Raw genomic sequence first — 20,806 nt, 5'->3', positions numbered from 1 at the left:
CCTCCTACATAACTAATCGTGAACCAGAAATTGGCAAATTTCATTGGGACAGTGTATTTCTCCTAAAAATCAAGCTCTCCTATATTTGAGATACGAACGCAGGAATGAGATAAATAAAGTGGAATCAAATGACTAATAAAGAATTAACAGAGGAATGAGGAATGGATATAGATTCAATTGAAAGCCTGGATTCATGGAATTTGCAAGGGTAAAAGCATTCTTTTGGACAAATATTGTCCTTAATCTTAACTGAATGTGATCCTATAGAGTAATATCACATGAGTAATATAATACGAAAGCCAAACGAAAAAGGGCTTTGCACATGGGAAGGAATTTTCAATTTTTAACAAAATTTTTACGTTTTTACAGCACTACTGTAGACAATTTTAATTAACACCAAAATATTGAAATATTCTTTTATTCGATCTTGAATTTGATTTCATAATTTCTTGAGCAGAGTCGAGGCCGCTCAGGACCATCAATTTAAATAAAACATTTGATCAAGTATATATTATTCATTTTTGCTAGTTTGATTGATCTGGAATTTCGTGAAGTTATTACAGCTGTGCAAATTTACCTTGAATATTTCTTGAGTATTAATATCTAATGTTTTTAATTTTAGGGATTAGTTGTTTTGAAATATGAGAAACTTTGTTCAGTTTTAGGCGCAAAATTTTTACAAGATGATAAAACAGAGAAAGAAAAGTAATTGTTTGAGGAAGTGTAGCAATTTTCTTAATTTCCAAAAGTTTTGAAAATGATTTTAATTTATCTATTTTGTTTAAAAAAAAAAGATAACTTTTGAAGAAGTTCGTGATGATAAAGTAATCAAAATTTTAGTACGAAAGTTTAGATCTAAGATAAATAAATAGTCCGTGCGCTTTACTTTTTTAAAGGAAATGTCATTAAGATCATATTTGAAAAGATTTAAAAACGAAAATTAGTATTTTTTCTATATTAACTTTTTAAACAATTTTATACATCTTCCCCAATTACCTTTTTTGGCAACTGTATTTTTCAGTACAAAAAAGATCGCAACCACTATTTATTTTACTATTTTATTTATTTTTTGTTTATTCAAATGTATTTAAAATAATTTGAGAATTTCTGGGAGTTTTTTGAGATATCTGAAAACGTGTATTTGTCTATTAATATCGTGTAAATATTTATAGTACACAATATTGGGATAATTTACGGAAATCCAAGTGAAACAATTTATACAAGTAATAGGAAGTAGTTTGGATATATAAGGAACATTTGAAGGTGATTCTCTTATCAGTTGTGTTTTACTGTGATATGATGAAGTGTCTCGTGGTAGTGTTACCTATAATTCTAACCTCTACGGGGGCTATTGATTGGTGTGATATGGAGGAAAATTATTGCAACGGAAGAGAACATATTGCATGTCAGCCCAATAGTTTTCTCAAGTCCAGCAATAACGTGAGGAATATTCGATTAGTAGAAATGACTCCTGACTTGATAGCAGCCGCTGTTGATCGTCACAATTTTCATCGAAGCAATGTGGCTTCTGGGAATATCGAAGGAATCCCAAGTGCTTTTGCAATGAACAAAATGACGTGGCATTCGGATCTAGCATTTTTGGCTTCTGAACATGCCCGTTTTTCACATTTGACTAATGATGAATGTCGGAGTTTTACAGAGTACCCAATGCCTGGGCAAAATACACTCAGCGCAATGTCCTTAAGTCCTTTTAAGAATTACACCATTCAACTTGAAAGTGTCATCGATTACTGGTACACATCTCAAATAAAATATCTAAAGGATGATTGGTTATCCTGCATCGATTCATTCACGTCTACAGAGCCCAATTGCTATCAAGTTAAACGTGTTTTATTGATGTTGCGTGACTCAAGTAAAGCTTTAGGATGTGCTATGGCTACTTACGAGGAACTACAACCATTTGATAGACAGTGGTGGTATACGCTGAAGTTGACTTGCAATTATGCCCAAGATAACATTGAGAATACCAGGGTCTATAAAAGAGCTCCATGTTCAGGATGTGATCTTATTGGGAAGCAGTGTGATCATGAAACGAATCTTTGTATATGAAAATAGGTAAAATAAAATAATAAAAATAAAACAAAATCAAAACTTTCGTCAATTGTTCAGGTGAATTAGTTGAGATGCTTTACAATCTTAATTTAATTGCGGAGTTAGTTGCTTATAAGGTTTTTAATATATCCAGTAGTCCACACAGATTTTTCGATCCATTTAAGGTAGAATCACATTGACAGTAAAATACTCGCCGTCGCCTCACCGTATTTCATTAATTTACGCATTTTAATTGCAATTCTTACGCAAATTCTCGATTACCGTATTACCTTATCTCATACTCGATGGCACTAGGTGAAAATAATATAAGAAAATTGAAGAAATAAGACGAAAATTCGATAAACGGTGAGCAAAAAAACTGTACGACTAATTGCTCTTACAGTTTTTTTGCTCACCGTTTATCGCATTTTCGTTTTATTTCTTAAATTTTCTTATATTATTTTCACCTAGTGCCACCGAGTATGAGATAAGGTAATACGGTAATTGAGAATTTGCGTAAGAATTGCAATGAAAGTGCGTAAATTAACGAAATATGATGAGAATTTTACTGTAAATGTGTCAAATATTTTTGTGTGACTAAAATCACAATTTAGGGAAGTCGTAAGCAAGTTTATAACGAAAATTTTTTATTTCGTTTACCCATTTTGATTACAAACTTACTCAAAGGGCTGTAATGTTCGTTTAAAAGCCCGGGTCTCTCGCATCCTCTTTCAATACTGTTGACCCTCTAACTCTAATATCTTAATAATCCCTGTTGCTTAAGAGCATTGTCATCTATTTCCTGCCACCTTTTGCTTGTCCTAGTAACTACCTGAGTATTCTGTCATCTGATTTAATGTGATCTAATGGTGCCAGCCCATAATGTCCAGCTCCTTGTGTGTCTCTTTGGGTTTCCAGTATATGTTTCATCCATGCACAGTATTTGAAGTTCAAAGTTTGATTTGGTCCTTGGAAAACTTTTTGTGAACCTTAGAATTTTAAAATATCAATAGAAACGGTGAGGGTCCCCAGAGCTTTCGGCTCAGATTCCAACCCTTTCAGATCATATGTAAAAATGTTCCGTAGAATTTTCTATCTAAAAAGAAGTTAACCATTCGTAATTTTTTCTGCTAAAAATACACATTTCAAACTTTAGGTTTGTTAGGATAATAATCCTTTCTGTTTATAAGATGATCTCAGTTCGCTTATCTAGATAATCCGTGAACCAGTCCCTCGCCACGCCACACCTAGAATTTCATATTCTATCAATCTTTTCCTTAAACATGATCAAACAACTAATCTTGACTGAATAGTTTTCCCTGTTAACATTAATAGAACATAGAAGTACTTTGGTGTACGGTACCAAGTTTGACCCCATTTCATATTCAACAATTATATTATTTTCATATTGGAACATTTCTTTAAAGAAAATTTAACCGTTTTGTACTCATAATTTTTACAACTGGCTGTTTAATGTTGACGCAACTGAATTTGAAAGTTTTAAATGAAATAACCAAATTCCGGGAAAAGTTTCAAATCTTTGGAATATACTACTATTCTAAGAAATGCCTGTGGTATATTTCTGTTGAAAAGGATATTTACGCAATACTAAAGAGATTCTTAGAAGTCTTCAAAAATACAAGAATTCTTCACTTGTGTCAATAGCTTGAAACTTTTTTGGGAATGATATAAAAGAGAGCATTGGATGTGATAATCTTCACTTCCATTTTAGTTGTCTTGTAATTTTCGTTCAAGAAAAGCTAAAAAAAAATCATGAAGTTTCTCGTGGTGTTGATCCTAATTGTTGTGGCCTATGTTAAGGGTGAAATTAATTGGTGTGAGATGGAGGAAAGGTACTGTAGTGGACGCGAGCATATTGCCTGTCACCCAAATTCTTTCCCAATGGCTGGTGATAATGTGAGGAACATTCAGGTGGTTGAGGTGACCGATGAGCTTATTCGGGCTGGTGTAGATCGCCACAACTACCATCGAAGTAATGTAGCTTCTGGAAGTGTCGAAGGAATTCCAAGTGCTATCGCAATGCAGAAGATGGCTTGGCATCTGGACTTGGCTTTTGTGGCTGGCGAACATGTTCGTAACGCATACTTCCAGCACGATGAATGTCGTTACTTCACAGAGTTCCCACACTCTGGACAGAATCTTGCTAAATATTATAGCTACACTCCCTACACCAACCTTACACAGGTGTTTGAAACTCTGATTGATTTGTGGTACGACGAGATGACCATCGTGAGGGATGAAAAGCCATCTTGTATTGATTCCTTCACTATCGAAAATCCTAATTGTCGGGGAACTGGACACTTTACTGTCATGGTTAACGATATCAACGGATTTCTCGGATGCGGCTTCGCGACATTTGAGGAGTACATGAGCGATTATGATTACTGGTGGTACACTTTCATGGTGACTTGCAACTACCAAGGAAATAACATCATCGATCATCCAATCTATGCCACAGGAACTCCTTGTTCAGGTTGTGCTGCCGTTGGAAGGCAGTGCGATTCTGAAACAAGCCTCTGTGTCTGAAAGTAATCGTATCTGTAATGGTCGGCATACATCTGTTTTTGTTTTGTGATTGGATGTTTCAAGTTATCTGTTCGATTGAATTTATTTTGTAAACACGATTTTGAATCTGGTTTCTGGAATAAGTAAGAGAACTAAAATTAGATCTCATTCCATTCTCTAAATGTTAAAAATATTTCTTGCAAAATACAAACTTATTGTGTATTTTATATAATGAATTTGCGTAATGTAATGTGATTTTGAACTAGATCACATCGTTTCGTATACTGATCGCTCATTCGATTTTGAAAACATCCTTCCAAAACGTGAATAGTTGTATGTCGCCAATTTATTCAAGGTGTAGGTACTCTGGGAATAAAAAATTATGCTTGTAATTAAATTATTTATCATTTATAGTAATCAGTGTTTTGAACTTGGTACGTAATTCCAAGAAGATTGTATTTTTATACTAGTATTAGAAGTATTAGCGTTAATAGCCTGCGACAACGAATGAACGGGTGACCATCCACTGTATAGGTTTCGCTGACTGCGAAAGGACCTTGGTTCAAGTTGTAAGGACAGGCAGTAATTTTTCCTTTTTTTAGTTTGATAAAAATATGTAGATTGGGTGTCACATGTTCTAATTTGGTGCTAATGGTATCATTCAGATGAAGATATAATGTGGTTTTGATACCCAGTTACGATTATTTTGAATCTTTGAAACGATTAATGAAGATATTTTGAGAATGGGTCAGTAAATAAACTTCAACGGTCTTTTTTCTCAGTTCTGCTAAATCTCAGGCCATAATTATTCATACAAAGTCTAGGAATCCTTGACCCTCATCCGCTTTTATCTGTTGATCTGTCAAGCTCAGGAATCTGGTAATGATTTAAATGAAGCCTTGACTTGTTAATTCCTTCTTAGTTATGGGACTGAACTACTTTTATGTGTTGGTACTGAGTAGGACATTTACTTCTTGTTCGAGTATGAGCACAGATTTCGAAAATTGATCACATCTCTTCTTTGATGAGCCCTAATTTGGGTTGTAGAACAATCTAATACAACGAAATGTTATAGAGAAGGAAACCAATTGGTATCGTTAGCACCTCTCCCTTCGGAGTGAAAAATCCTGGGTTGTCCCTGTCTGTTTTCTTAACCGAAATCCAAACGCGAATTAATTTTTACTCTGAGCCAGAGTTCACTTTCGAATGTATCACTTCCTTAGATCAGTATGATGTAGCGTAAGCCCTAATTCCTCTGATATCTTTGAAGTCTTCTGATCTGAGGCCCTTGCATACAGAATTATACTCCCTGTAGTATTATTTTCTCCATACAAACTGACATGTGATTTCTTACTATGAAATCCGATCGTAAAATGCATTCTTTTTTGGTTGCGCTTCGTCCGTCAGGCTATTTTTCCCAAGTAATTGACGGACTAAAGTACCTAAAAATATTCCTGACAACAATTAGGATATCAATTGCGTAGATATAAATAGGATAGGAATGAGTTAATGAGACCATAAACTCAAGATTGAGATAAAAGAAATTTTTCAAATAAAGAAAATTTTTACCAGTTTATTTCAATTTATTTGAATGCCAAATAGTTTTATTCCAGATTATCATAATATTGATTTACATCTCCCGCTAAAGAAATCCATCTGTGAAAAGCTTTTTTCAAATAGAAAATCAACTGTTTAATAGATACACTGTATCAAAGATGATAACGTAATACATTTTTAATTAAATGTCACGTGTTTTCGAATAAATTATCAATATATTAGGCCTTTTTATTGGGTCTTCTTTTAAATTTTCCAAAATATGCCTGAATATTTGTTTCATAATTACTGTTTGTATTATAAGTACAGGAGTTTACTTTTGTGTATCAATAAGGTTATTTTAGTTAGTAGATGAAGATATAAAAGGCAGAACTGTGTGGACTACGTGTTTATCAGTTGTTGTCTAGTAATTTTCGTGTAAGAAGTGCTAAATTGGAATTGTAATGAAGCTACTTGTGGTGGCGTTTGCAATTTTTGTAGCCTCTTCGGAGGCTACTGATTGGTGTGCTATGGAAGATGAGTACTGCAATGGACAGGAACATATTATGTGTAAACCCAATTCATTTACAATGGGTCAGAACGTGAGAAACATTCAAATGGTCGAAATGACTGCCGATCTCATTCAAGTCGCTGAAGATCGTCATAATTTCCATCGAAGCAATGTAGCTTCTGGAAGTGTTGATGGAATCCCGAGTGCTAGTGCAATGAGGAAGATGGTTTGGGATGAAGATTTGGAATTGGTTGCTGCGGAACATGCCTGCTATGCCAATTTCGAGCACGATCAGTGTCGATCATCCACAGAATATCCTCATGCTGGTCAAAATCTAGCCGTTGCCTGGAGCTCAGTGCCATTCACGAATATTGCACAACAGTTTGAAAGCTTCATAGATGACTGGTACAATGAGATGCCCATTGTCAGAGATGGAAGACTTTCCTGCATTGATTCCTTCACGACTTCCAATCCTAATTGCATGGATGCTGGACACTTTACGGCTATGGTTAATGACATTAATGGATTCCTTGGTTGTGCCCTTGTGACTTACGAGGAGGATATGGGTGGCGAGTGGTGGTACGCTATTATGGCAACTTGTGACTACCAAGGAACCAATATGATCGGTGATCCAGTCTATGTCACAGGAACTCCTTGTTCACAATGTGCTGCAGACAATAGAGTTTGCGATGCTACAACTAGTCTCTGTGTTTAAAAAGAAAGGTTTATATGTTGGTTTTGGATTTTGGTTTTTTGGGAATAAAAATTTAATGCTTGCAGCAATTCTTGAATTTGACTAGTCCCCGGCGAGTGGCCTTCAAAGTTGAAGCCAATTTCTTACTTTCACATACAAATGCGTATGTAAATTTCTCTGCACTTGTGATCGTTACACGATATATGTCCAAATTGAGGTGAGCCTTTTGTGTACAAGACTCTGAACCTTGTAAAGAGGGATAAATATACTATATATCTGTCTAAATGCGGTCTTGTTCTGAGAAGTGTAAGCTGAGTTTCTGATCAATTTATGAGTTGGCTTCAAACAGCTCCATATAAAATAAAAACACTTTGCCGGGGGCTAAACCGAAAGAATCTTTTTTCCTTTGACATTTGAAATGGTAAACGGTCAAAGAATACTCTAACTAGACTTTTCTCACGATATTGTTCAAAATGAAGCAGTTTTTCAGGCGTAATAAAGCTATAAGACATTGCAAATATTTTTCAATTTCTGTCCATTGGCTTTAAAGCTTTTCAAATGGTTCTCTTTTTATTAATTATTTGCGATAACGTTTTAAGAATGGAGCATTTGTACCCAAAAAAGAAGCAAATTTTATGGTGATAACAAAAGGCAGAATAAGATAAGATTGAGATAAGACGAATTTTCTTATTAACAAATTCATTTGGTTTGTGAATTTCGTACAAGAAGTACTTAAACTATTCATTCAATATGAAGTTTGTCTTATTTTTGTTGTTGGTAATTGCAATAATAGTGACTTTTGCGGAAGCTATTGATTGGTGTCAGATGCAGGCACAGTATTGTAGTGGACGCGAGCATATTATGTGTCAACCCAACTCTTTTCCAATGGGTCAAAATGTGAGGAACATTCAAATGGTTACAATGACTCCGGCAATTATCCAGGCTGGTATCGATCGCCACAATTACCATCGAAGTAATGTAGCTTCTGGTAGGGTCGGAGGGATCCCAAGTGCTAGTGCCATGCAGCAAATGTCTTGGCATCCGGATTTGGCTTTGGTGGCTGCCGAACATGCTCGTCATGGAAATTTCCAGCATGATCAGTGCCGTGGATTTACAGAGTTTCCAATGTCTGGACAAAATCTTGCTATTAGATGGTCATCTGCATCTTTTACAAACTTCGCGCAAGAGTTTGTGTCCTTCGTTGACTTATGGTACGACGAGATGCCCATTATCCGAGATAGTAGGCTTTCCTGTATTGATTCCTTCACGACTTCCAATCCTAATTGCTTAGAAGCTGGACATTTTACTGTGATGGTTAATGATATCAATGCATTTCTGGGGTGCGCTCTTGTGACTTTTGAACAGCAAATGGGAACAACTTGGTGGAATTCAATCATGCTAACTTGCAATTATGCTGGAAATAACATTATTGGACAGAGGCTCTATGCCAGAGGAACTCCTTGTTCGGGTTGTGCTTCAGTTGGAAGGCAATGCGATGCTTCAACAAGTCTATGCGTCTGAAAGGACAGTACTCACAGATTTTTTTTAAATTTATGTGTTTTGGATTATTTTCATTAAAATATTATATTTTTTGTTTTTGCAAAATTAAATGTGTTTAATTCCTTAAAGCGGATGTCACGTTAAGGTAAACTCGTGAATTGATTGTGAAATCCTTACAATATTCACCCAAGTCTCGTTGTTTTTTTTTCCATGAGCGACTTATGAGGGTAGTCTCCAGAACTCTTTCGGCCTTATTTAGGACTGGTGATGGTATATTAACCCATTCAGTCAATGTACTAGAAATACTTGAGATAGTATATTCATATTTTGGTATTAGTTTCTTATAGATTAATACATGAATTTATTGAAAAGAAATAAAATTATCCATTATGGGGGCGTGGGGAGCCCCTGTCAAACACACGTCTTAACAGTCACTGAATTTAAATTCTGTGCATTAATTCATTACAAACTATTGATTTAGATAGAGTAACTATCCAAGAAAACACATTGGCAATTATAATTCAAATCAGGAAAGAGGAAAGAGGCCAATTTTAACAAATTCGACGGGATGTCGTATTTTTCGTCCGCCATTTTGCGCAAAAATTTTGCATGACCTTCCGCGAAGCAAGAAAGCAATAACAAAATGTATTAGGTGAGATTCTTAACAATCTCACCTACTATAATCCTAACAAAATTTCATGTCCTCCGATCGCGCTCAAACTTGGCCAAAATGTGTTTCGCCACTTCCTGATCACGAATATATGGGGGGCTAAGTTACGTTCCCGGCCGGCCGGCCGTCCGGCCGCTCTTTGGAGCTTAATAGCTCCTAAACTAAAAAAGATATCGACTTGCGGTTTTCGGCAAAGGTTATATATCGCATGAAAATTGCAACTTGGTGCATTGACCCCCCACCCCCCACCCCTCCTTCCGCCATTTTGAAGACCCCCCTTTTTTTGTTTTCTCAATAGCTCCGCCCCTATGGCATCGATCGGGCTCAAATTTTAGTATGTTATAGCTGGGCCTTAGAGCTTTCCATCAATACCAAACTTAAGGTCCCCCGACCCCCCTGACCCGAGCTATAAGGGTCCAAAAAAAATTTCTTAAAATGGCCATAACTCCGGTTCTAATTATCAGAATTTAAAAAATGAGGGCTTTTTGGAAAGCTCTCGTGAAATGCCACTTCCTCTTCTAACATCGCAAGTTCATAAAACCACCGCTAGGGGCGCTATTATTAAAAAGAAAATTTTTAAATCTTAAAAGTTAAATAACTCAAAAATTCCTTATGCAATCGGGCTGAAATTTTAGTATGTTGTAGCCGTTGATTATACCTATCAAACAAAAAAAACCTTAAGTCGATCCATAACCCCTGACCCGAGCTATAAGGGGTCAAAGTTCGAACATTGACCGGCCTTTATCTCCGGTTCTAATTAACATATCGACATAAATTTTACCTTTTTGGTTTCGTCTCGATGAGCACTTTCAGATGGAAATTCAAAAAGTCACCACAGGTGGCGCTGCGATAGCGTCAAAATTCATCGAAATTCAAAATCATTTTTCTCAAAAACGGCATTGTGCAAGTTAATGAAATTTTAGTATGTTGTAGCCCAGTCTAGGACGTTTCCAAAATGGTGCGTATGTGCGCTGTGGTTTTAATAGAACCGGAGATATGAGGGGTGAAAGTTCACGAAATTCAAAAAATCATATCTCCGGTTCTATGTGACCGATTTTGATGAATGAGGGCTTAAACGAAAGATCTCACCAAATGCTACAACTTTCTAGAATATTTGAACTTCGTGGGACCAACACCAGGGGCGCCACAGTCGAAAAGCCAATTACAATATCATATAACCTCAATTATCTCGACTGTCGCTGAACCGATTTTGATGATTACTTCGACATAATTGTAGAGGACATTTGTCTCTACATTTCGTCCATACATCATTTTCCGCTCAGACTACGCTATCACTCCGATTTTGCCGTTTAAGTGTGAAAAAATTGATTTTTCCCATAATAACGCTTTGAAATCACTCAGATGCCAATTTGACTGCCTCTACTCCACCAAGACACTTAAAATATGGTTTTAAATGGAAAGTCCCACAAAAGAGAACAATTCTTTGATATAGTTGAAGTTCAACAAATGATTACTTGGGGCACTCTGGATGAAAAAACGAGTTCAGAAACAAAAAACCTCGATTATCTTGGCTTCTGAGTAATCGATGAGATCATGTTCTATGGAAAAATTATAGAGAACATTCTGGTCTACATTTCACCCATATATCACTTTTCTGTCAGTTCATCCAAATCCTTGATATTTTGGTTTAAATACAAAATTTGTACACTTTCACGAATTTGATTAAAGATAACTGAATGGCGTCTCCCAACTTCAGCTCTAAATCGAATTTGCATGCACTCCGAGTTAGCTCACGTTAAGAATCTCACCTACATAAGCCGGTTAGGATTATCTGTCCTTTTTCATCTCTGTCGGACTATTTTTTCCAAGTAATTGAAGAACTAAAGTAACTAAAAATTCATTCCCGACAGCAATTCGGATAACAATTGCCCAGGAATAAATCATCTAAAATCACTCAATTTGCGTATGATGTAAAATACCATGGTATGGAATGGGTTAAAAAATAGTGACGCATAATTCTTTTCAAAACTTTAGAATTTCAAAATTCCATTTATAAAAATGAATATCTAAAAATCTCTTTGACACGTTAATTTGCATAAAACTTATTATTCAAAATATTTGAAACGTTCTCGATGAATCTTAATTTGGTCATGTATTTGCATTTTAGTATTTTGGAAGGATAAAGAAAAAATGATAAAGGGTTGCATAATTCCTTTTTGAAAATTATATAGATTAATTGAAAGATATGTAGACTTATTTATTTCTTAATTTAAAAAAAAAACATACCACGCACGAATTAAAGATAACAATCCCTCTATACAATATTTGCTTTGGAATCGAACAATTCTACCTAAATGTGTTTGGTCAGGTGAATAGAGGAGTGCGAAAGCAACAAAACACGCATCACATAAAAATTGCGTAGAGAATTTAAGGCACGTTATAAGCCAAGTCTCAATAGCACATCAATTTACAATTCCAATCGATCAGGTAATTGCACCTGAAACATTTGTGAGAAATTCTGTAAATTCCTCACTTTTAATTTATTGTAATGTTTCCCACACCATTTCTTCATTAATAAGCCAGTGATATGTTTCCTGATTCACCAAGCTCTATGTCTGGCAGTTTTTTTATAGCTTCATTCAGAGATTTGGTGCACTAAAACAAAGTTGCTGCTATCTCTGTTATCTCGCGAATTTTTCCTGCGAAAGTGCTCGTGATAAAGTTATGCTGTTTGTTCTGACAATCTCGTCACTTTATTCTGAAGCAGTTCAAGGAAAGATTTTCCGGAAAGATGGTGAAGATTTTGCTGTACTGCTTACTTTTTTGTGTTTTAATTGTTGATTGTGCAATTAATTGGTGTCAAATGGAGGAGAAGTATTGCTATGGAAGGGAACATATTGCCTGTGAGCCAAATAGCTTTCCAGTTGACGATGATTCCACTCGTATTGAGATTATTCCAATGAAGAAAGAGTTGAAGAAGGTTGCTGTTGATACTCATAATCGTCATCGGAGTAATGTGGCAGCTGGAAAAGTCCCTGGGATTCCCACTGCTGCCAAGATGGAGAAGATGGTCTGGAATGACAATTTGGCCTTTGTGGCTGGTCAGCATGTTAAGCATGCCAATTTTGAGCATGATCAGTGCCGATCCTTTGCCCAGTTTCCATTTTCTGGGCAAAATCTTGCCATTATCTACTCATCAATTCCAATTAGGAATTATACACAAATCCTACAGGAGCATATTGATCTCTTTTTTGATGAAGTTTCACTCATTCGTAATATGCCTTCGTGCCTAGATAAGTTTACAACCTACCGTCCAATCTGTATCGATGCTGGACACTTTACTGTGATGGTCAAAGACATCAACAATGCTTTAGGCTGTGCTATGGCCAAATTCCAGTCCAATTACAACGGAAGATCCTTGTACACTGTTCTAACAACTTGCAACTATGGTCACACGAATCTCATTTCCCATCCAATTTACGACAGAGGAACACCATGTTCTGCTTGTGCTTCCATTGGGAAATCCTGTGAAAAAGCCACGAAATTGTGTGTCTGAAAGTGCAATATCGTGCGCAAGAAAAATTCAACACTAGGTCAATGAACACCTGCTGAAGAAGTGAAAAACATGTCACAGCTGCAATAAAGTATATCAGAGAATGTTTTGTTGTTTTTACTTAATAAAACTTTGTGTACTTGCTCTTGAAAAATACCACCACTGTGATTGTGTGTGGATTTCTCTTCGACTTTGAGATAAAATTTGATAATTCTTTTACGAGTTAAATCCTAAGCGATTATATACCACGAATTGAATGATAATCCTCCTAAGAGCGTTCCTAGTATTAGCCTGTGAGTTATCCCTTCGGGAGGGTTATCGTATAGAGAGGATTTGTATCGACAGTTAGTTCATGTTGGATTGCCGTAGTAAATAATTCATTAGGAGGAACGCCGAGCGTTCTGAAGAAACCTCTGGCGGCCAAGGCATTCATCCACGCGATTGCTTTAAGGGTTCCGCTCTTACAAATTCGATAACGATAACGATAAACTTGTTTTTAATTATTTGCAAAAATTATGCTTCAGAGCATTCTATAGAGGAATTATCTGTTAGGAGTTTGTGATTTCTGGTTATAAATTCGGTCTTACAATACAGGGATAGGGTTATCATTTCCAATCCTTGAAGAACTACATGCTTTGAGACTCACTTGATGGGAGCTCATAGTCCGTTAATCCTTTAAGGACAAGAGCCTAAAAATGGGAATCAGAAAAAATATATTTCCGCATTTTTAGAGCAAAACACAACTTTAGATGGGCATATGAAAAATTTTATTTTTGCGTCACCGATGACCCAATCGTCCTTAAAAGGTTACAGCAAGAAAATTTGTGATGACCTAAACAGAATTTGAATCCGAGAAATTTTGGTTCATAGAGTGAAAGGTATTTTACTTCGATGACCAATTGTATGCCCATTTAATGATTAGTATAAGAATATCTAGTAAAAAAATATGATTAACCCTTTAAGGACAAATGGGACATCGGTGTTCCAAAAACAAAAAGATTTTTTTTGACCATAGAAAGTTATTTTGTCCTCTAAATAGTTCGAAAAATTAGTTTTTATTTTTGGGACACCGGTGTCCCATTCGTACTTAAAGGGTTAATAGAAACGAGAAACGAAACTACGAAAATATTCACATTAAGCCAAGACACATACCTTAAAAGGCAAACGCCTATACGAGTGATATCTATTTATTTATTAATTTGGATAAATTATATAGGAGAAGGTGGAGCAGTTTCAAACAGTTAAACTTTTTTTAGGACGCATTTGCGAAACTTGTGTGGCTACCTAAAAATATAGCACAATTCCTAAAAAAGAAAGAAAAAGTAAAACACAGATAAAAAGTGTATAGAAAATATAAAAAATCTCAGTTAAAATATAATTTTGAAGTATATTGTGATACAGCCCTGTGTACTATTTTTGGTATGTGTCTTGATTCACCCTGGTTGTGTAATTCTGAGAGTAAAGGATCCTCAGGTTCATTCCCGAATTATTTAGCTTGTCACATTTGGAAGCAAAGTTTTATCCCAAGTAGTTATGCATAGAAGTCTTAGGATCATCGATAATAGGTTCATTGCATTTGCTTTATCTAATCCCTTACTGACAAATTTTATATTCTGAATACTTTCGAGAATCTGCCTGTATTGGCCGCATTACCATACGTATCACGCAATGATCGTTAAGGCTAATAAACGCTACACTTAAGCGGCCTTCAGACTAGAGGTTTAATCCGGTTCTCGATGGTCTCAAGATCCTAAATAACAACCAATTTTATTGCTTTTTTAGAATTTAATAAGTCATTTGTCCTTAATATTCGAATCCTAAGTCAATTTTTTCCAAAAAATCTTGATTGCTGAAAAATTAGAGTAGTTAAGCCATATGGCTAAGTCTCAAATTTGAAGCCCGTATTACATCATCAAGATCTTATTTGATGTAGATTCATAAAAAAATACAAGTAGTCAAGGTAACATAGGGGTTTGGTTTTTGTCGTGTGTCTAGGATTATCCTAAAATTTCAGGTTACGGTATTCGTGTTTATCTTTTGATACTTTTTATATTCTTTTAGTACCTTTATCCCTTATATTTTAATATCTACCTCTCAATTCTGAGATAAAACAGTAAGTCCTTATAATACTTAAATTGTCCTTTAAAGGCCGATTGTATTGTCTGATAAAGATTTTCAATTTTAAACTGTCAAACCTATTTAAGCCTTTAAGTTAAAACGTAATAAACTTTGCAATAAAAAAATAAATAAAATAATAATTTAAATAAAAATGCAACTATATTTAAATTTTCTTTAATTTTAAATCTAATCAGGAGGACCTGGTAAAGATCTAAATACGAATAATTTTATGGCAAGTTTGAAAGATTAATCGTCCGTCGTATTACCTTTTAGTCATAATTGAAAATCTTTAATTTTAACAATTAACATTTAACTTAAATCTTTAAGCCTTCATTACATCAGAAATTGGGACTAATTAGGACTAATTACTTTTAGCTTTAAGAGTTATATAATGATATTATGTTCTTTGATATTTGAGCTACTGAAGTTCCTTAGTAGTTCATCTTACGAGATCCTTTGAGGCTTTGTTAGTTTGAAGAGCGTAAATATGCTTACGTTTTATTAATTGTTCTTAATAAATTAATTTTATACATATTTTCCCCATTTGAGATCTTGTCGAGACACAACAACATTACGTTCTTGAAATAGGGCAAAATTCAATGAGTACAAATATTATTTCCAATATTGCGAAACATCTTATATATTATATTTATTTTTCTTTAAATAAACAACGTTAAAGAAATACCTTAAACTAACCTTGATTGAATAATGTTCTAAATTGTCAGAAAAATATTTGTATTTTCATAGTGATTTTCCATAGAAATTTTCCATGAACTTTCCCGCAATGCACGTTGTTTTCTGACCTCCAATGTTTAATCAGGTGAATACATTTCCCAACTCTCATTAATTAATTAAGTAAATTCCAATTGTTTACCCTGCACACCGAAATGCCTGCAATTGTTATTCTTTTTTTTCAAATTTTCTATTTGCACAAAAATTACTTCTTTAGAGGTAAAATGAGACTCTCATCTCTTTGGTATTTGACACAAGTATAGCTGATTTACCAAGGTGAGTCAAAGAAAATACTGTACATTTTTTTGCTCTATCTTGAGGAGATGGCATTATATATAAACCATCGGTTTTGAGCTATATATAAATTTTGACTCTTCCCCTTAAATATAATCGTATTTTGGTAAAATTTTCAAAATTTAAATTTACGGAAATAATGATGTCACATTGGTTTTTCGTTTTGTTCGTCAAGATATAGACTTCTGGCTTTTAGTGACTACCTTCCATAAGTTTAAATGCTCTAAGAGGGGGAAGTGGGGCACCATTTGTGGGGAAGCTTTGAAATAGGGATTTTCACCTATTTTAAAATAAATTGAGCCTTATCATGTTTAGCTGCACAAACAGATTGAGAAGCTAAATTACATTATGATATGTCTCAGTCCCATTTAAACATAGGAGAAAAATCCCTATTTCTAAGCTGCCTCACAATCAAAGGTGCCCCATTTTCCCTATCAATTTATTTTATTTTATCACCATTGAGTCTCTTTAGGAGAAGTGTGCCAAATTTTGGCCAGCTTCTAATTTCGGCCACCTTGAGTGTAATTTCGGCCATGGAAATAAATTAATTAAAATTATGTATGTTGTCTTCGAATAGTCAATGAATTCATTTTGCTTTTAAATTTTTATTCATTTTAGGATGTATTAACACAAAGACCTTTAAATTTTAGGTATAATTTGAATTTAATTCAGGACAAATTACACGGAAGATCTCAGGGCTTGTGGGTCATATAAACGTATTAAACTAAATATTAAGTTCGTTCCGTTTGACGTTTTGAAATTATCTATCCGTTGCGTCACAAAGGGTGATCAGAAAAAAGGTGGCCGGTATTTCACTCAAAGTGGTCGGAATACTACCCAAAGCAATGTCCATATTATTATTAATTTTTTCAATATTTTAGAAAGTGATTTAAAGAAAACAAAGACGATAAACTAGTTTTCAAGGTTCGACACAACCTTCTCGAAAAGGAAGTAACAAAAATATATCAAAATGATTTAAAAATATTGCATTTCAAACGTAAGACTTCGGTGCTTATACGCAACTATGCCGAAATTTGGCACACTTACCCTAACTCCTCAATTTTTAGTTTATTTCGGAGACAAATGTATCGGTATATCAGAAAAATTCCATTTTGATTAATTTCAAAGTTAAAACCACTCTTAAAGGCTTTATATTTAACTGATTTGGTCGATTTGGTAGAGATTGGATTTGTTTCAAAGGCCTTTAAATTTCCAAATTAACTGCGTCGATTCCAGATGATAAAGTAATCAGCAAAGTACCAGTAATTAATTTTTTTTACGCACTTTATTCCAATCTGTATAACTATAAATACAATAAACAAATGTTCTCTCATTGAATAATAATATGTCTCGAAAAGAACAAAGTCTAGTGACTTGCCTTACAAAAAAGAAAACTATGGTTCAATAGAAACCTAATTGACAAAATATTAAAATTGATAATTTAATTTATAAATGTTATACAATTTTCAGATGGTCAATCAAAATAATTTCGAGCACTCCTCGAATTTTCCTTGACTATTGTTTCTTTTAGTAGACTCTTTGTAGAGTTTTGTGGAAATAGCAAAAGACCTACGTAATTTTTCCACATGGCGGAAAAATTTGTTTCACTATTTTTGTTAGATTATTCAATTAAAAAGGTTGGTTTATACTTGAGGTGTGATTATTGCATAAGAGAGTACTCTCGTATGCTGGAATGCCACAGTTTTATTATAAATGTGCGATGTCTTGTGAGAGGTTGCACAAGAAAGTCATGCCATCACTTGCAGGTATTTTCTTGGCTTTCGAAGAGAGGTGATATACCGAAACATGCCCAACTGATCGTGTCTCTAAAGATAGTTTCTGTCTGGTGGTTTTATTTTGAGTGTCGTCTTTTTTTTGGCTTCTTTTTACAGGCCATCGATGGTTCTGCTAAGAAAGCACGCGATGGTGGAAGTGGCAGCAATTCGGGCGTGCTCCTAGATGCCGATGAGATGGCATTTTTGGAGTCTGGTGCCCCTAGTCCCGTGGCCAGTGAGATTAGCCATGGCAGTGGGAAGATTTTGGAAGTTACCCCAGCAGATGACTCCAGCAATGAGGCTCTAGTTGTTGATTGCGACAGTCCAGGTGGATCTTCGGCGCCAGGTATGTTGTTTTGTTTCACTCTGATATTTGCTGATGATCAGAAGGTGACAATGTGCCATAGTTTGTTAGAAAATGTGGGAGGATGGAATGTTAACTTGAAAAATTATAAATTTTTGAGACATACTCTAGTAATAGCGTGGGAAATTATGGGTGAGAGAAGAACAAACGTTTATTTGTTATATAGAAATATTGAATGGTTTTTATGCAAATCAGTTCATTGTTTGTGCGCAATTTGAACAATTCCTTCCTACAATAATTCTCTATCTCTCCTCTCTTTCACTCTCCTTACCATCTCAAAGACACAAAAACACACGTTCCAACAGGTAGATGAAGAGTGATGAGAGACAAAAGAAACTTAAAAAAAACAGTGGCCAACAGTCAAAAATTAAATTCGTGAGAATTTTTCAATTTAGCATTTGCATTTTGATATTCCCCCGTGTAATTTATCATCATTTTTACGAGCAAACCAATTCGAGGAGAGATCTCTTTTTTTGTGCCCAAGATCAGCTTGTGTGTGGCTTCTTGAGATGATCTTCAGGCGCGATGGAAGCTGCTGAGGAAGGAAAAACATTTGAGTCATAAAAAGAGGGATGGGCAATTTCTCGACAGTTGTCGCTTTTGCGTGTTCATTTTAGAATTAACTTGAAGATATGACAGCTCATTAAACTGAAGGTTCTATTGATGATTCCTAGGCGAATAAGATGGGAGGGGGTCTTTAAACGTGATATCTCAAAGTGTTTATCCTTTAGTACCAATGATGTCATTTTTCCTAAGTCTTTTGTTTTGCAAAATTATGTCAGAGTATGACCTCTACAGACTGGTATGATTGATGTGTTGAGTTGTCTCAAAATTGAGAGATTTTTGTTGCTCTTTTTGATTGACGCTTTATCTGTTTTTATTATAATATTAAGCAGTTTTAGTATCAGTTTAAGAAAGTCTCAATTTTAGAAAATACAGTAACTTTTCATTCAAAATACTTTAGATCTTGTTGTATAACCTCAATGTTGCTCACTTAAAATTACAGGGGACTAACTTATAGCCTATAGTGCATTTTAAGTGAAGCAGCTCTAAATTTTATCATACTCTTATAAAGCAGTGATCAGAATTATTAATAATTATATACTTGGGGCTGAAATAGTTTTTATCAATGTAATTTTAAATGACCGATTATATAAATCTGTGTGAAAAATCTTGCCAAAAAGGAAACTAAAAATAATTATCTAAAAGGGAAGTGATAAACACGTATTTACAGTCAATTAGCCAATTAGTCATTAATTAATTTGAAATGGCCAGTAAAAAAATTAAAATGTGATCAAAAATGCCTTTAAAAAAAACCGAACCATTCAATTATTTTCCTTTGCAAAAATAACTTCAAAATTTTAATGTTTTTCTATTATATGTTTACTGTTTTTGTGATAAAATTTCACTTTTAATAACCACTTTTAGCAAAATATTGCCCAATATGCTACAGCCCCTGTAAAAAATGTAGTAGGGGAGGGTAAGGCTATAATTTCAATTTGAACAACAGAGATTTTGTTTAAGAATAGAGGTGATAGTTTGTATGGCTAATTAACTTCATATGGTAAACCCCATGATTAACTCTTCTAGATTTTTGTTTTTACAAAAAAAAATCTCAAGACCGGAAATTATTCAATATTATTATAGAGTTTACATCGAAAAATCTGAGAATTTTGACAATTTAGTTCCGCAATGAGATTGCTTTTACCAAATTAATGGTTCATTTCGATACATTTTTGCTGATTAAATTGTTTATTAAGATAAAATACCCTTAAGAAATTGTAAAAATCTCAGCTAAAAAGAAACAAAAGGCATGATTGTTTCTACTTTTTAATCTTCATTTGCAGCTTCAATTACTCTTCTTTTCCGTCTATAAAAAATAATAAGGCTAATAAAATAATAAGGCTAGGACTATAAAAATAATAAGTGGGAAATGAGGCACTTTTGAATTGGGGAAGCTTTGAAATTGGGCTTTATTCTCCTATTTTTAAATGGAATTGAGGCTTATCATGATCTAATATAGTTTCGCAATTGGTTTCTTAAGCTAAATTGTATCATAGTAAGGCTCAATTCCATTTAAAAATAAGAGAAAAAGACCCAATTTCAAAGCTGCCCCAATTCAAAGATGCCCCACATCCTCCTTCCAACACGTAAAGAAGAGTGTAGTACATTTTCAAGAAGCTGTGCTGATATTTTTCAAAACACATTTACCAAGAGTTTGTAAGCTACGTTCAAAATAACTAAGTTGAGTTAGATTATTTTGGGTATTGGCTATTTTAAGATAATATGACATATCATATTTCCCTGATATTCATTTATTATCAAAAAGAAATTATATTTTCGAAAATCAGGTATGTAAAAGTACCTTACCGTAAATAATTTAAGAGGAAGAAAATCAACAGTAATCATCCTACACAATTTTTCTTGGAGAATTATTTTTTATTATTTTAAACTCTTACTTTTAAACTTGCAGACGACAGAGTTAAGAAAAAAATACAAACATTCTTATTAATGTCATATTTC

General features: G+C 34.4%; 5 protein-coding genes across 5 annotated transcripts in view; all 5 read left to right on the top strand.

The window, feature by feature from the left end:
• LOC129810437 (chromatin-remodeling ATPase INO80) overlaps nucleotides 1-20,806 on the top strand; it is a 144,700-nt gene that overhangs the window by 98,306 nt on the left and 25,588 nt on the right. Inside the window, exon 8 of the mRNA XM_055860925.1 lies at nucleotides 18,037-18,265. Coding sequence (XP_055716900.1) covers nucleotides 18,037-18,265 — 229 coding nt within the window. The remainder of the gene's footprint in view (nucleotides 1-18,036; nucleotides 18,266-20,806) is intronic.
• On the top strand, nucleotides 3,778-5,338 carry LOC129810453 (antigen 5 like allergen Cul n 1-like). The gene has a single exon (XM_055860983.1). The coding sequence runs from the start codon at nucleotides 3,826-3,828 to the stop codon at nucleotides 4,597-4,599; it is 774 nt and encodes a 257-aa protein (XP_055716958.1). The 5' UTR covers nucleotides 3,778-3,825; the 3' UTR covers nucleotides 4,600-5,338.
• Nucleotides 6,502-7,405, top strand: LOC129810463 (antigen 5 like allergen Cul n 1-like). The gene has a single exon (XM_055861010.1). The coding sequence runs from the start codon at nucleotides 6,576-6,578 to the stop codon at nucleotides 7,335-7,337; it is 762 nt and encodes a 253-aa protein (XP_055716985.1). The 5' UTR covers nucleotides 6,502-6,575; the 3' UTR covers nucleotides 7,338-7,405.
• Nucleotides 8,038-8,857, top strand: LOC129810458 (venom allergen 3-like). Its single transcript, XM_055860997.1, has one exon. The coding sequence runs from the start codon at nucleotides 8,067-8,069 to the stop codon at nucleotides 8,835-8,837; it is 771 nt and encodes a 256-aa protein (XP_055716972.1). The 5' UTR covers nucleotides 8,038-8,066; the 3' UTR covers nucleotides 8,838-8,857.
• On the top strand, nucleotides 12,091-13,104 carry LOC129810482 (antigen 5 like allergen Cul n 1-like). The gene has a single exon (XM_055861032.1). It carries the CDS (start codon nucleotides 12,239-12,241, stop codon nucleotides 13,001-13,003), a length of 765 nt encoding a protein of 254 aa, XP_055717007.1. The 5' UTR covers nucleotides 12,091-12,238; the 3' UTR covers nucleotides 13,004-13,104.

The sequence above is a fragment of the Phlebotomus papatasi genome, chromosome 1, assembly GCF_024763615.1.
Source record: "Phlebotomus papatasi isolate M1 chromosome 1, Ppap_2.1, whole genome shotgun sequence".
NCBI lineage: Eukaryota > Metazoa > Arthropoda > Insecta > Diptera > Psychodidae > Phlebotomus > Phlebotomus papatasi.
This window is presented reverse-complemented; position numbering and strand designations above follow the sequence as displayed.